Below are 14,073 nucleotides of genomic sequence, written 5' to 3'. Positions count from 1 at the left end.
GTTTTGTACGTTGAACAAGACATGCTTGCTAGCTAGCGTACTTAGATGGTAGCCAGTATGTTATAATCATCATGAGGTTGGTTATTACATTAAAAAAAAACCTAGTGTAACTGCTTTATCTTTGAAGTATTTTGTCCAAAGTGATAGATCATACAGTATTGTTGAATAAACTTACTAAAAGACTACTTTCTAGCTATACAGTCTTTAAAGTTGGTATCAGCAAATGCATAAGTACAGCAGATTTCTTTGCATTAATCTTGGGCTTCAGTGAGGAACAGATACTTCATCTTTGGAGCCCTGAGGAGGGAGAAGAACAGGTAGTACTAAGGCTGAGTCTCTATCCTAGAATTAGCGGTATACCATACTGGTCTGGCAGAGTACTGCTGGAATAAATGTAGTTTCATCCTGCAAGATGGCATTTTGTATTTGAGCCCAGTTTTCACAAATAAAGCAAACTTAACTGGAAGTTGTGTGTTTCCTGAGAAACAATATATAATTATTGAGTTCCGCCAACACAATAATGCTGTTGAGGGATCATAGACTCTCTCACACAACTCCTTCCTAGTAGTTGACTTAGATTTTTTACAGTAAAAATTGTTAGTCTAAACAATGTGGTCTGAAACAGAAGGTGGAATACCACTCCAAATTCAGGTACCCTACATCTAACCAAATACAGAGTTGGGAATCTGTTCAGGAGTGAGTCTGTTGACATCTCACTTCAGGTATTTGCCTGTAGGTGTTTGTAGGTGCACAGAGATTCCACTGTAGTCAGCGGGGATGTAGTCAATACAGCCGGTGGAGACAAGAGAACAATTCAGCTTTTACCCTAAAGTGAGCACCTAGTGACTGGTCAGTTGAGTTGCTGTCTAGTCTCTGTCAATGGTATTGACTAGATTTTCATCCCCTGTGATGGGAATTTAAACACTAGTGCACTTAGAGATGTGTAAGTCTAGCTATTTAAATGTCAGTTGCCACCAGCCCTTCATATTTGGAAACTGAATTTTCTGGGGTTTGGCATAGTGAACGATTTCCAGCTCCATATCTTTGTCTTACTGTCAACAGAAATCAAACACCTACATTTTACTCCATCCTAGAGATTTTCTTTTGGAACGACAGGCTATAGGCTATATTTATTCTTAGGGAGACTGAGATGGAATCAATGGTGTTATATTAGGAACACTTTTTTCTTTTTCCCCCTGACCAGTCATCTGGTGTAGTGTAGTCTATTAAATGAGTTGTGTAGGAAATGATATGTTTTAGTTAAATGCTAAATGAGGTAGTTATTAGTCCATTTTGCTTAAGGTAAAAAAATGTTGCCTTTAAGATGTGAATACTTGCTGTATTGTATGTTTGTCTTTTCCAGTTGAAGTTTTATTGCCTCTTTCTCTCTTTTTGCATGAGGTGCACTTAGCCATTTCCTTTTTTTAAACTTCTCTTCAATACATTTTCTAATAATTCCTGTTGCTTCCAAAATGCAATAAAGAGCCATCTCAAAAATTACAGGTGACCACAGTTCACTCCATTTCACTCAAAATAGCCTCAAAGATTAGTTTGTTTTTCTCACAGTGATTTGAAGAGCTGTATAGTCTTAAAGTTTAAAACAATAAATAAAATTATGCTTTGATATGAAATGTGTCCTTTATCTTGAGCTGTCAATGCATGCTGGTTAAAATTGTTAAAATCAGTCTGTCACTTCCCTTTGTAAAGTCTCCGAGTTCAGAGATCCTTTTCAAATAGAAATGCTGTACTCTGTCCATAGACAACTTTATTTAAGACTGAAGAGTCTTATCTTTGATTTCTTCTAAACAGTCGTACCCCTGGAAGTCGACAAGCCTCCCCAACAGAAGTAGCTGAACGCTTGGGCCCCAATCCCAGCACCACAGAAGGATTAGGTCCACTTCCCAATCCTACAGCCCACAAGCCTCTGGTAGAAGAATTTTCAAACCCAGAAAATCAGAATCTAGATGCCATGGAACAAGTTGGCCTTGATTCTCTACAGTTTGACTATCCTGGCAATCAGGTACAAATGGACTCTTCAGGAGCTACTGTAGGACTTTTTGACTACAATTCTCAGCAGCAGGTTCGTACCGGACTTGGAAACATGCCAAATTGGTCCTTTAAGTTGTGGATTATATTCTTTGATAATCACCATTTAAGCATGTAATGCATTCAGTTTTGTCTGTAACTTAGTCAAAGACAAAGAAATGTATATTTGATCTAGAAGAATATTGGTGCATAATTTTCTGGTTTAGTAACTTATTAGGACAGAAGCTTGGTTTAACATCTTTTTTTTGTAAGTAAATCCCAGTATATTATAGCCCTGACATTTGAAAACTGAAATGCATCTTTTTTTCTTTTCCACTAGCTTTTCCAGAGGACTAATGCTCTGACTGTTCAACAGTTAACAGCAGCCCAGCAGCAGCAATACGCACTGGCTGCAGCTCAGCAGCCACACATAGGTGAGGTTCTTGTAAAGTACAGCAAGCATCCCTGCCAAAGAGTGTGTGTTCCTTCGTGTAATTCTTTCAGTTTTACCCACAGTATTCTCATTTAAATAGATGCTGACCAATTGGCCCATTTTAGCAGTTCTCCTGAAAACTGCTCAGATTGCTTGCATAACACTGTCCTGTCTGTTCTACATAAGACAAAGTTTTCTGTTGTGTACATTTTTGCCTACTTTGAACTGTTTCATACAAAGAGAGAAAAATTATTTTTGTTTGTGTAGCACAATAGTTGAATTTTGATGGGTGACAAAGTATAGAAGGTTTTCTGCTCTAAGATAGAAACACTAGCTTTATTTACTAAAATAACAAAACTATGCGATTCTGTTATTCTATTGCCGTTTATTTTTGATAATCCAGTTAAAAGCCTTTGTATAGTAAGATTTTGAAATCAAACTTTTGTGTTGATTAATTCATTCTTCGTTGTTAATGGCACCTTTTTATTCTTGCGGGAACCTTTTTGTGATGGAATTATTCTTTAGCAAGCATTTTTCTGTCCCTTTAAAGTTATTCAGTGAATTTAATTAAATGCATAAAGTTCTTAGTGTGTTGGCAGCTCAACAAGGAAGCTATATTTCAGTGACAACAGTTTTATCTGCCACTATGGGGAAGCTGCGTGGGGTGAGGGAGGTTGGAATGCACGTGGAAGTAATTCCTTATTTAAGCAAGGGAGCTCCTCAAATTCTGATGCTGTAGGGCAGGTTTAAAGATTCCTGCCTTTCCCACTCTCCACCACTGGGCTGTTGAGATGTGTGCACCTATCTCCTTCCTCTTCAAGAAAAAAAGAGTTCTCAGGATCAGAAGGGCAGGCAGAAATAGGAAGCAGCATGTCCAAAGGGATGCATCCATGTTCTCCTGTGATATGGTGACAGTTAAGTTTTCCCACTGGCTTGTTTAGCTGGATTGTGAGGTCTGTTCAGACTTAATGCAGTCTTAGAGCTGGCAGCATGGCAGATTGAGATGTTTGTGTGAGCCCACAAGTCATGTCTTCTGCCTGTCTTTGACTCTACTTTGTATAAAGTGCTGACTGAGCAGTCAGCTGTGTTTTGCCCCTTTGAAATGCAGCATCTTCTGATATGCATGTTAATAGAAACTTAGCAAGAAGCCTCCTGTTTGGAAGGGGAAGCATAGTTTGATGTGCCGTGCCTGCTGGACTAGTTGCTGCCTCAGTGCTGGAGAAAGTACATGAACCTGACTGACAGGGGAAACTCTGGGTAGCGATGCTTTGTTTGATGACTGAGTTTCTTCAGTTGTCTACTTGCATTGCAATCCTTATATCAAATTTAGATTCTTGAAAGTAAGATTAGCATCTCATAACGGACTGTTTAAAAGCCAGATATCTGATTTTAAACTCTCTGGTTATTTTTTTTTCCCTATTGTCAGTGAAAAGAGATTTGTATCTCTAGCAGCTGATGCATTCTGTCTAGCTGATTCACTTAAGACACTAGATTATTTGTCTGATACAGATTTAGTTGTAAGACTAGTGTAACTTCTAGATAGTTGAAGTCGGGCATGGTAAATTCCACTTTGAATAATCCCTTCTATATAAGGGTGGGTAGATACATATGAGGTAAATCTCCTTGGAGTCTGTAGATCCAGCAAAACAAAGCTGTTAGGCCTTGGGATTAGCAAGAAAGAACTGGTGAGAAGAGATAGAAGTGTTGATTTCTGTAATGGTGTACCTGCTCTTAGAAACTTCCAAAGTACAAGCAGTTCTGATTTTAAGAGATATGCTTTGTGATTTGATTGGTTTGAATATGATTATGCTTGCTAAGTATGTTAGCTATAATTAAACTCTGTTTATTACTGTAGCAGGCGTATTCTCAGCAGGCTTGGCTCCAGCTGCTTTTGTGCCAAACCCATACATTATCAGTGCTGCTCCTCCAGGTACTGACCCATACACTGCAGCTGGATTAGCTGCAGCAGCTACCCTAGCAGGTAACTGAACACTTACTAGTGTCTATCTTGATAATGTTACTGAATGAAATTAGAAAAAAAGCTGAAATCCATCCTGTTTATTCTCTGTAAATGTATTTCTAGGAAGGAGGGACTTGTAGGAAAATCAGTATTGCTGGTTTGAAAGTTTTCACTAAAATGTAAAGGGGTTCAGTTTCTGTTATATATAGATTCTGAGTATTTCTTTCCACTGGACTTCTATATGCAACAACTAGGTTTCTTCTCTTCTAAAGAAGTTTATCCTTAATAAGGTTTCATCTGACAGTAGTAATATGTATTATTTTCAAAAGATGAGACAGCTGGCCTTTCCTTGTATGTTTTTACTCGGTGCATTAATTTTCTAATTCCAGGTTTTCTCATTCCCAGTGGGCGTGAGAATAGAGATGGTCTCCAGCGTGCTAAAAGGCCCAGACAACAGATAAACACCAAGCCAGGAAAATCTCTTAAATAGATCTCACTGTGAAACAACACTACTGAATATTCCGAGTCCCAGCTAGTGCTCAGACCTGAGCATAACATTTCAGTAAAAACCCTGTATCTCCAGTTGGTGGTTTCACAGGAAAGGCAGTAGAAAGAATGAAAATATATGTGTACATAATGTGTTATGTGTACAATACAATGATATAGAGAGCTCATTCTTCTACGGGTTCTTTATCAGTAGATGGGTGGAGGTAAGTGTGCCCACTCTGAAGAGTGTGAAGTAGTAGGCAGGGGAGGCAAAGGAGTTTGCTTTGTGTTTATAAGCAAAGGAAGCACGCAGAAAGGATAATAGATGATCACAGTCTCAGTATATCACTGTCAGGAGGATGAATTTGGTTCATTCTGTGGTGTTCTGAAATGTTCTTTTTTCCAACTATGGAAACTGATTTTGAGTGTTCTTTGGTATACAAGCTTTGATTACTTGAAGTTTTTTATTTGTCACCTGATTCTCACGAGGGTATTTATTTTTTCTTAGAGAAGGTATGGTTTGACGTGAATCCTTTAAATTAACCCGTTTGCGTTTGTGTATCATTTTGGCTAATATGGGAATTAATTTCTTTTAAATACTGATTTCTATTTTGACGTTTAGAAGATAGATCAATGAGGGATACAACAAACAATATAAACAGTTATTTTAACTAGCTGCAATGGATGGAATAATCATGTTTTCTGGTTTTAGGTCCTGCTGTGGTTCCGCCTCAGTATTATGGTGTTCCATGGGGGGTGTATCCAGCCAATTTATTTCAGCAGCAAGCTGCAGCAGCAAATACCACAGCAAATCAGCAAGCGGCTTCACAGGCACAACAGGGACAGCAACCGGTATGTTCTTCATAAAAAGGAGATGTGCATTTAAAACCTTACCTTAACATTTTCAGTATAAAAGGATCAGCTTCTAGAAAATTTTACATAATTCAGGTGTTGTGTTATATCAGTTAACAAATTAATATTAAAAATTCTTAATTCCCTTACGTTATTGATTATCATTGTCTTTAAAAATTCTTTTACTGCATGCTAAATACTCAGCTTATTTTGCAGTCCCAATTTTTAAAATAAAAAAACATTAAAAATAGTTCCTTTAATCCAGGTTACTGTGCAGTTATGTTTATGTCTAGGTAATGCTGTCTGTACAGTTATTTGAAAATTGTTGTAAAGTTAAAATCTGATCTAGAAAACTAACATAAGGGGGTGAAAAGAGATGTTTTAGTAATTTTAGGAGGATACTTTTTCTTTTAAGCTTGGGAAAAAATTGATCTGCATTTTCATTAATTAGCTGAAAAATAGAATGTTAGACATTTTTCTTTGTCTCTTTAAAAGGTAGGGAAAATCAGTAGTTTTGTTGTTTCATGGGGAAGAAGGATTGCCCTGCATATTTTTCTGTGACAGAATAATTGTATTATAACATCACCAGGTGCTATATGTTACTTTTGTCTTGGTAAATCAAGAGTGATTGTTACAAGAACTTGTTGAAATTTCTGTTTCTTTAAGTAACTTTAGAAAATTAGCACTTTTTTTTTTTTTGGTTACTCTAAATGTGTTTTTAAATCCATTGTATTATCTTTCAGGATAAGCAAATGGCTTTTTTCTGCAAGGGAAGAACACAAATCTTATAATGATTTTATGTTTGAATGAATGTTTTTGTTTTTTGTTTTTTTGTTTTTTACCTAGCAATATAGTTAATTTCAATGCCATTCTTACACATTTAATGTGAGAAGTGACTTTGATTTACCATGAAGTTCCGGAGTAGTTTCATCACTGTTCTAATATTCAGGTGGATCTTTCCTCCTGCTGATCGTTGTTATCAGTGAACTGCATTAATAACTGAATATATATCATCTCTCCAGTGTTTTTTTGCTTTCTCTATAAAACTAATATCCAATTTATGCAAATCACATATAAGATACTTTGTGGGTATATATTGTAAATTGTATTTCCCTCTTATTTTGGACCTGGAAAAGATTATTTTAACCAAGAGGAATAGAGTAGTTGCAAGAACTTAGATTGCTTTTCAATCAGATTCCCAGAGATAAGCTGTCAGAACATAATGAAGTAAGCCTGTGTTGCATGGTGATGGAGTGGTATGTGAATTCTTAAAACTCAGTGGGTGCATTTTTTACAGCACTGTTGGCAGTGTGGTGTTAATTGTTCAGATGAGTTACTACAGGCTTTGAAGTATTCATACCTACATTATTCAATTGCCTGAAAGTAATGTAAACAGATGCATTTATCAGGGAAGGATGGGTGTTCAGTTAATAATGCAGATCATAAATGTGTCACTCTTACAGATTTTTTTTTCCCTTACTTTATACTCATTACTGTTGGTGGAACATACATGAGTTCTGCTGTCCAGAGCAGGGCAGATACTTTATTGTCACATTTGTCAGCAAAAAAGTTTGTGCCTTTTATTCTTTGTATGTATTTATCCTTGAAACCAATTAGGTGGAGTATTCCCAAAATGAAATTCAGAGCTTAAGTGGCATCAAATACGCAAAGCAACTGTTCTAGATCTTTTTTAGACCTTCTTAGCATATAATGGGCTTGCTTTCTTACCTTTTGAGGAAAAGGGGTTGTATTGGTCTTTTCCAGGTTCTGCGTGCTGGAGCAACTCAGCGCCCACTTACTCCCAACCAGGGTCAGCAAGGGCAGCAGGCAGAGTCACTTGCAGCAGCTGCAGCAGCAAATCCAGCTTTGGCTTTTGGTCAGGGTCTTGCTACAGGCATGCCAGGTATGTATGTTATCAGTGGATTAAGGGAATCACTGAAAGTTAAAATACTGGTGTTAGTAGATACCAGCTTAACTACCAAAGTCCTGCTATGTTTATGATAAGCTGCTTAAAATTGAGTTTTATGTAGTTTTATATTGTTCAGTTGGATTAAAATACTGGCACAGGATTCTTAGAGCACAAGAAATTCCTCTAGCATTTTTGATTTGGAGCATTTTTCTGTATTTGTTGTTACAAATGTATGCACAAGGAGTAACATAGATTTTTGCAGGATAATGTCATATATAATGAAGCAAGACATGCTGTCTTAAAAGGTCATGAGTTGTCTGGTTACTCTGATGCAACAGGAAGTATTAATTTGCCTTTCTGAAGTAATTTTTTTATTTGTGGCATATAATAATAACAAAATCTAAAATTCAAACCAAAAATTAGGAAATTTAAAAGAAGATTACTGCTTAATTATCCCTGAAGATCACAACATGCTTGAAGTGGAGGCATGCCAAAGCTTGGAGCCTCAGATCCTTTTAGTGTACATGGCTTCTGACTTATCCGGGGAATGGTTATTCTGAGTGTCAGTACATGTGTCATAAGTGCACAATGTGTTAGCTTGAAGTTCAGCATAACTTTTAAGTGTTTGGTACAATTACCTGAGCAAGAACAATTTAAGTATACTTGGCCATTCTTCAGTATGAAAATTAATATTTTACATAGTTAAGTTAGGTGACATTGATGGTCGCTGCAAATGCCTTTGAGTTGTACAGGTTCTCTCCTCTGTCAGCGCTGCTCTGCAATGCCTCACAACCTACAGAAGTCAGTTTGCTGCTGGATGTGCCGGGACTACACTGTGCACTTTGCCTCACACGATCAGATTTTGCACCTCTAGCTGCAGAACAGACTGCCTCTTGTGTTTTTCTTGTCTTTTTTGTTTTATAACTGCCTTTTTTAGTTTCTTCTCATACAGTAGTATCTTCAGCTTTTAGTATTGTTCTCTTTCACCTAAAATGAGGAATCAGCGAAGTGTGCTGTCACAGCACCTGTCAAGTGATATCTCTGCGCCTCACCAAAGCAGTGGAGAAGGCCTGCAAACAGTGAGGCATATCAGAGATGCTGTAAGCATCTTTGCAAAAGCCTCAAAGGCTTAGCTATACCTTTTTGTGTGTGTTGTGGGGTGTGTTTGTTTGTAGATACTTATTAGTTCTTGCTTTGGACATAGAGCTGTAAAACTGTGGAGTGGTCCATGCCTTGTAAAAAGCCTGTGACATTTAGCTTGAGTCAGATTGACATCTGAGACTTTGTGACTTCATGATAGGAAGACGTAAAGAGAGCATTGTTTTCAAAAAGAAAAGTATCTATCTTAAATAGTTCAAGGGTAGTTCTTAAAACCCACAAAAAGGCCCCCTCTCCAGACAGATGGTTGAAAGTAATACTGAGTGGTCAAATACGTAAACTAAGTAATGCAAGAGCCTGTCCTTTGAAGACTGGACTTGAAGACTTTTTTCTTCCTTCACATGCCTCAAGAGGTTTTCCGTGAGGGCAGGAACCTTTTTGTTTAGTTTCCATTGTAGGTTTCTTCTTTGTTCCATCTGCTGCATGCCTGAGAAAAACTTTATTCATGTGAACATATTTCAGACTGTTCTGTAATAGGAATTGTGTGCAACTGACTTTCAGCCTCACTGACCACACTCTTACAGGGAATTGGGCTCAAAATGTAAACAAAAAGGACATTTATTTTCTCAGTCGTCATAAGCTGGTTTCATAGTGAGTCAGAGAGAGCGATGGCGATTCCTCTTTTTAGGTGGAGAAGGAGGATACAGGATGATGAAATGAATACAAGCCATTTTAGATGGCAATCATGATATTGTTTTAGGTGTCTGTTTGAGCTAGGTACTGAAGGCTGCTTTTATAACTAGTGAAGAGAAACAGGAACTTTTAGTCTTGATTCCTCTGCCTCTGTTTTAGTTACCTGATTTAGGATAAAGTGGGTTTTGCTCCAGAGGTGTGTTTTCCTCTTCACTTTAAAATTGAGTCAAGATCACTAAATCACATCTAGATACCAAAATGTGATTAAGTGAATCCCAGATAGTAGCCACTGAACAACACATGTAATGTAATAAACAAGCAGAAAACGTGTGGAATTCTTGTTTCAATGGACTTATATGTTTTACAAGAAAGTGTAGGTCCAAACTGAGTTTCAAGCTTTTGAATATTCTTTATAGTGAGAATATTTGTGGTTTGGCTTCACTGCGAGCTAATAAATAAGAGTATATTATTCAACTCGTCCGTACTGCTTTTTTAAATTGTTTCAGCTGCTTTCTCCTTGCTGCAGCCTTCATGTTGGATGAAGTTAATGAGCTGTCCCAAGTATGGGATTGTTTTATTTTTCAAATTGGGTATTTCAAGTATTTCTGTATTAATTATTTAGGGAGGTGTATTCATGTAGCACTTAAGGCACATATCTCATCCTAAGTGCAAAGAGAAAGTGTCTGAAATCCAGGGTACTTTTCACGTAATGTTTTTGTTAAGTCTCTCTTCAGAAAAATTCAGGTTCTTTTTTAAAACCATCGAAAGTGAAATACATTTTGCATTGGAGCTGTGCAATTACATTTTAAATTCTTCCAGTCCTAATTTAACAAGTCTTTCAGTAACAAAGATTCTTAAAAAACAGACAGTTTCTGATTGAATAAATGTACAAGACAAAGTCAGAGGGTACTCCCAATTTCATCATAATGTGATCAGTATACATTCTTTCCTATGAATAAAACCAGTCCTCATCACAGACAACGGCTGGACTCAGCTTAGTCATCCCAATTCAGGAATCTGCACGTGACCTCGTTTGTCTAAGGGGCCATTGTGCTCAGTGGACGTCTCCCTAGCGCAGTGGCTGTACAGAGGCTGCAGAGCTGCTCAGCTTACCCTAAACCAGATGTCTAGCGGTGGGGCAGCTGAATCCCTCTGGAGGCGTCATTGACTGCATTGGCTAGATCAAGTGCAGCTTCGTTTTATTGAATTCACGCAAGTGAAGCTGTTAGCACTGCCTGTAATGGTGCATCTAGGTGTAGATGGGCATGTAAATGGAGTTGTCTGAAAAACGTGTAAAACGTTAAAATCAACAATTTCTGTCTATTGGCATTGCATTTTTTGTTACCTAGAGGAATTTGAAGTGTGACACTGCAGTGGGTCATGCATTCTGTGCCTCCAGGTACTATGAAATAAGTCATTTAATTGTGGCAGACATACAAGGAGTTACGGTATTGGCAAAGTTACAATGGTTATAGAAAGTATAAGTCATTTACTGGTAGCATGGTAAGTTCTGAATTTGATTTGTGAGAGGACAAGTGCAGAGATAAGGCTGTGCATATCAGAACAAACAAAAGGTTATAGTGGTTCAGGTTTTGGTGAGCTTGGGAGACTGAAGTGAAGACTGCAGCATTTAACAGAATCACAGAATCACAGAATGTTAGGGATTGGAAGGGACCTCGAAAGATCATCTAGTCCAATCCCCCTGCCGGGGCAGGATTGCCTAGACCATATCACACAGGAACGCGTCCAGGCGGGTTTTGAATGTCTCCAGAGAAGGAGACTCCACAACCTCTCTGGGCAGCCTGTTCCAGTGTTCGGTCACCCTCACTGTAAAGAAGTTTTTCCTCATATTTATGTGGAACCTCCTGTGTTCCAGCTTGCACCCATTGCCCCTTGTCCTGTCAAGGGATGTCACTGAGAAGAGCCTGGCTCCATCCTCATGACACTTGCCCTTTACATATTTATAAACATTAATGAGGTCACCCCTCAGTCTCCTCTTCTCTAAGCTAAAGAGACCCAACTCCCTCAGCCTCTCCTCATAAGGGAGATGTTCCACTCCCTTAATCATCTTCGTGGCTCTGCGCTGGACTCTCTCTAGCAGTTCCCTGTCCTTCTTGAACTGAGGGGCCCAGAACTGGACACAATACTCCAGATGCGGCCTCACCAGGGCAGAGTAGAGGGGGAGGAGAACCTCTCTTGACCTGCTAACCACACCCCTTCTAATACACCCCAGGATGCCATTGGCCTTCTTGACCACAAGGGCACACTGCTGGCTCATGGTCATCCTGCTGTCCACTAGGACCCCCAGGTCCCTTTCCCCTACGCTGGTCTCCAACAGGTCTGTCCCCAACTTGTACTGGTACATGGGGTTGTTCTTGCCCAGATGCAGGACTCTACACTTGCCCTTGTTATGTTTCATTAAATTTCTCCCCGCCCAACTCTCCAGCCTGTCCAGGTCTCTCTGAATGGCTGCGCAGCCTTCCGGTGCGTCAGCCACTCCTCCCAGTTTTGTATCATCAGCGAACTTGCTGACAGTGCACTCTACTCCCTCATCCAAGTCATTAATGAATATATTGAATAGTACTGGTCCCAGTACCAACCCTTGAGGGACTCCACTAGACACAGACCTCCAGCTGGACTCTGTCCCATTGACCACCACTCTCTGGCTTCTTTCCTTCAGCCAGTTCACAATCCACCTCACTACCCGATCATCCAGACCACACTTCCTCAGTTTAGCTGCGAGGATGCTGTGGGAGACCGTGTCAAACGCTTTACTGAAATCGAGATAGACCACATCCACAGCTTTACCATCATCTATCCACTGGGTTACATCCTCATAAAAGGCTATCAAGTTGGTTAAGCATGACTTCCCCTTGGTGAAGCCATGCTGAGTGCCCCTAATGATCCCCCTATCCTTGATGTGCCTAGAGACAGCACCAAGGACAAGTTGTTCCATCACCTTTCCGGGGATGGAGGTGAGGCTGACCAGCCTATAGTTACCCGGGTCCTCCTTCTTGCCCTTTTTGAAGACTGGAGTGACATTCGCTTTCCTCCAGTCCTCAGGCACCTCTCCCGTTGCCCACGACTTAGCAAAGATGATGGAGAGTGGCCTAGCAATGACTTCCGCCAGCTCCCTCAGCACCCGCGGGTGCATCCCATCAGGGCCCATGGATTTATGGACGTCCAGGTTGCTTAATTGGTCCCTGACCCAGCCCTCATCTACCAAGACAGATTCCTCCTCTATCCTGACTTCTTCTGGGGCCTCAGGGGTCCGGGGCTCCTCAGGACAGCCTCCAGCAGTATAGACAGAGGCAAAGAAGGCATTCAGTAACTCCGCCTTCTTTTTATCCTCTGTCTCCAGGGCCCCCACCTCATTCATCAGTGGGCCTAGTGTTGGCTTTACCTGCAGTGTATTTGAAGAAGCCCTTTCTGTTGTCCTTGACCTCTCTTGCAAGGTTTAATTCCAAGGAGGCCTTAGCTTTCCTAGTTGCCTCCCTACATCCTCTGACAACAGACTTATATTCCTCCCAAGTGGCCAGCCCTTCCTTCCATGATCTGTACACCCTCTTCTTCCACTTGAGTTTGCCCAGCAGTTCCCTGTTTAACCATGCAGGTCTCCTGGACCCTTCCTTGACTTCCTACCTGTTGGGATGCTCTGATCTTGAGCTCGGAAGAAGCAGTCCTTGAACGCTAACCAACTATCTTGGGCCCCCTTACCTTCTAGTACCCTGTCCCATGGGATTTCCCCTAGCAATTGCTTGAAAAGGCCAAAGTTGGCCCTCCTGAAGTCCAGGGTTGCAATTCTGCTAGCTATTCTGTTCCTGCCACGTGAGATCCTGAACTCTACCATCTCATAGTCACTACAACCAAGGCTGCCCTCAACTTCACCTCTTCAACCAGACCCTCCTTGCTAGTGAGGATAAGATCCAGCAGCGCTCCTCTCCTAGTTGGCTCATCCACCATTTGCATCAGAAAGTTATCATCAATGCACTGGAGGAACCTCCTGGACTGGGGATGGCTGGCTGAGTAGGCCTCCCAGCAAATATCAGGGTAGTTGAAATCCCCCACAACAACCAGGCCCTGTAATTGCGAGACTGCTCTCAGCTGCCTGTAGAAGGCCTCATCACTGTCCTCATCCTGATCCGGTGGCCTGTAATAGACACCCACAACAGTATCATCCCTGCCAGCCTGCCCCTTAATTCGCACCCACAAACTCTCAACTCGCTCCTGATCTGCCCCTGGACAGAAGTCAATACATTCTAGCTGCTCACTCACATAAAGAGCAACTCCACCACCTCTCCTTACTGGCCTGTCTTTCCTGAACAGGACATAGCCATCCATGACCACATTCCAGTCATGCGAGGCGTCCCACCAAGTCTCTGTAATTGCCACTAGATCATAGCCCCCCGACCGAACACGGATTTCTAACTCCTCCTGTTTATTCCCCATGCTGTGTGCATTGGTGTACAGGCATTTCAGGGAGCGAGCTGAGCACACCGATTTCACCCCAGGGGGATGGGGGGCCTCCTGGTCTACCTCAACACTAGAGCGTTGCCCCAGTGGTGCAAGCCCAGCTACCACCCCATCCCCCTTCGTATCTAGTTTAAAGCTCTCCGA

The 14,073-nt window shown here is 40.6% G+C and overlaps 1 protein-coding gene across 9 annotated transcripts in view; it reads left to right on the top strand.

Moving 5' to 3' along the window:
• PUM2 (pumilio RNA binding family member 2) overlaps nt 1-14,073 on the top strand; it is a 77,646-nt gene that overhangs the window by 33,053 nt on the left and 30,520 nt on the right. For 7 of the 9 annotated variants that reach the window (XM_068397584.1, XM_068397574.1, XM_068397554.1 and 4 more), the window contains 5 exons: nt 1,810-2,080; nt 2,366-2,459; nt 4,314-4,439; nt 5,617-5,756; nt 7,521-7,659. In XM_068397584.1, the coding sequence (XP_068253685.1) occupies nt 1,810-2,080; nt 2,366-2,459; nt 4,314-4,439; nt 5,617-5,756; nt 7,521-7,659 (770 nt within the window). The remainder of the gene's footprint in view (nt 1-1,809; nt 2,081-2,365; nt 2,460-4,313; nt 4,440-5,616; nt 5,757-7,520; nt 7,660-14,073) is intronic. The other 2 variants (XM_068397564.1, XM_068397545.1) reach the window with 1 other exon arrangement.

Source organism: Nyctibius grandis, chromosome 1 (assembly GCF_013368605.1).
Source record: "Nyctibius grandis isolate bNycGra1 chromosome 1, bNycGra1.pri, whole genome shotgun sequence".
Lineage (NCBI taxonomy): Eukaryota > Metazoa > Chordata > Aves > Nyctibiiformes > Nyctibiidae > Nyctibius > Nyctibius grandis.
The sequence above is the reverse complement of the archived record's forward strand: the minus strand, read 5'-3'. Positions and strand labels throughout refer to the sequence as shown.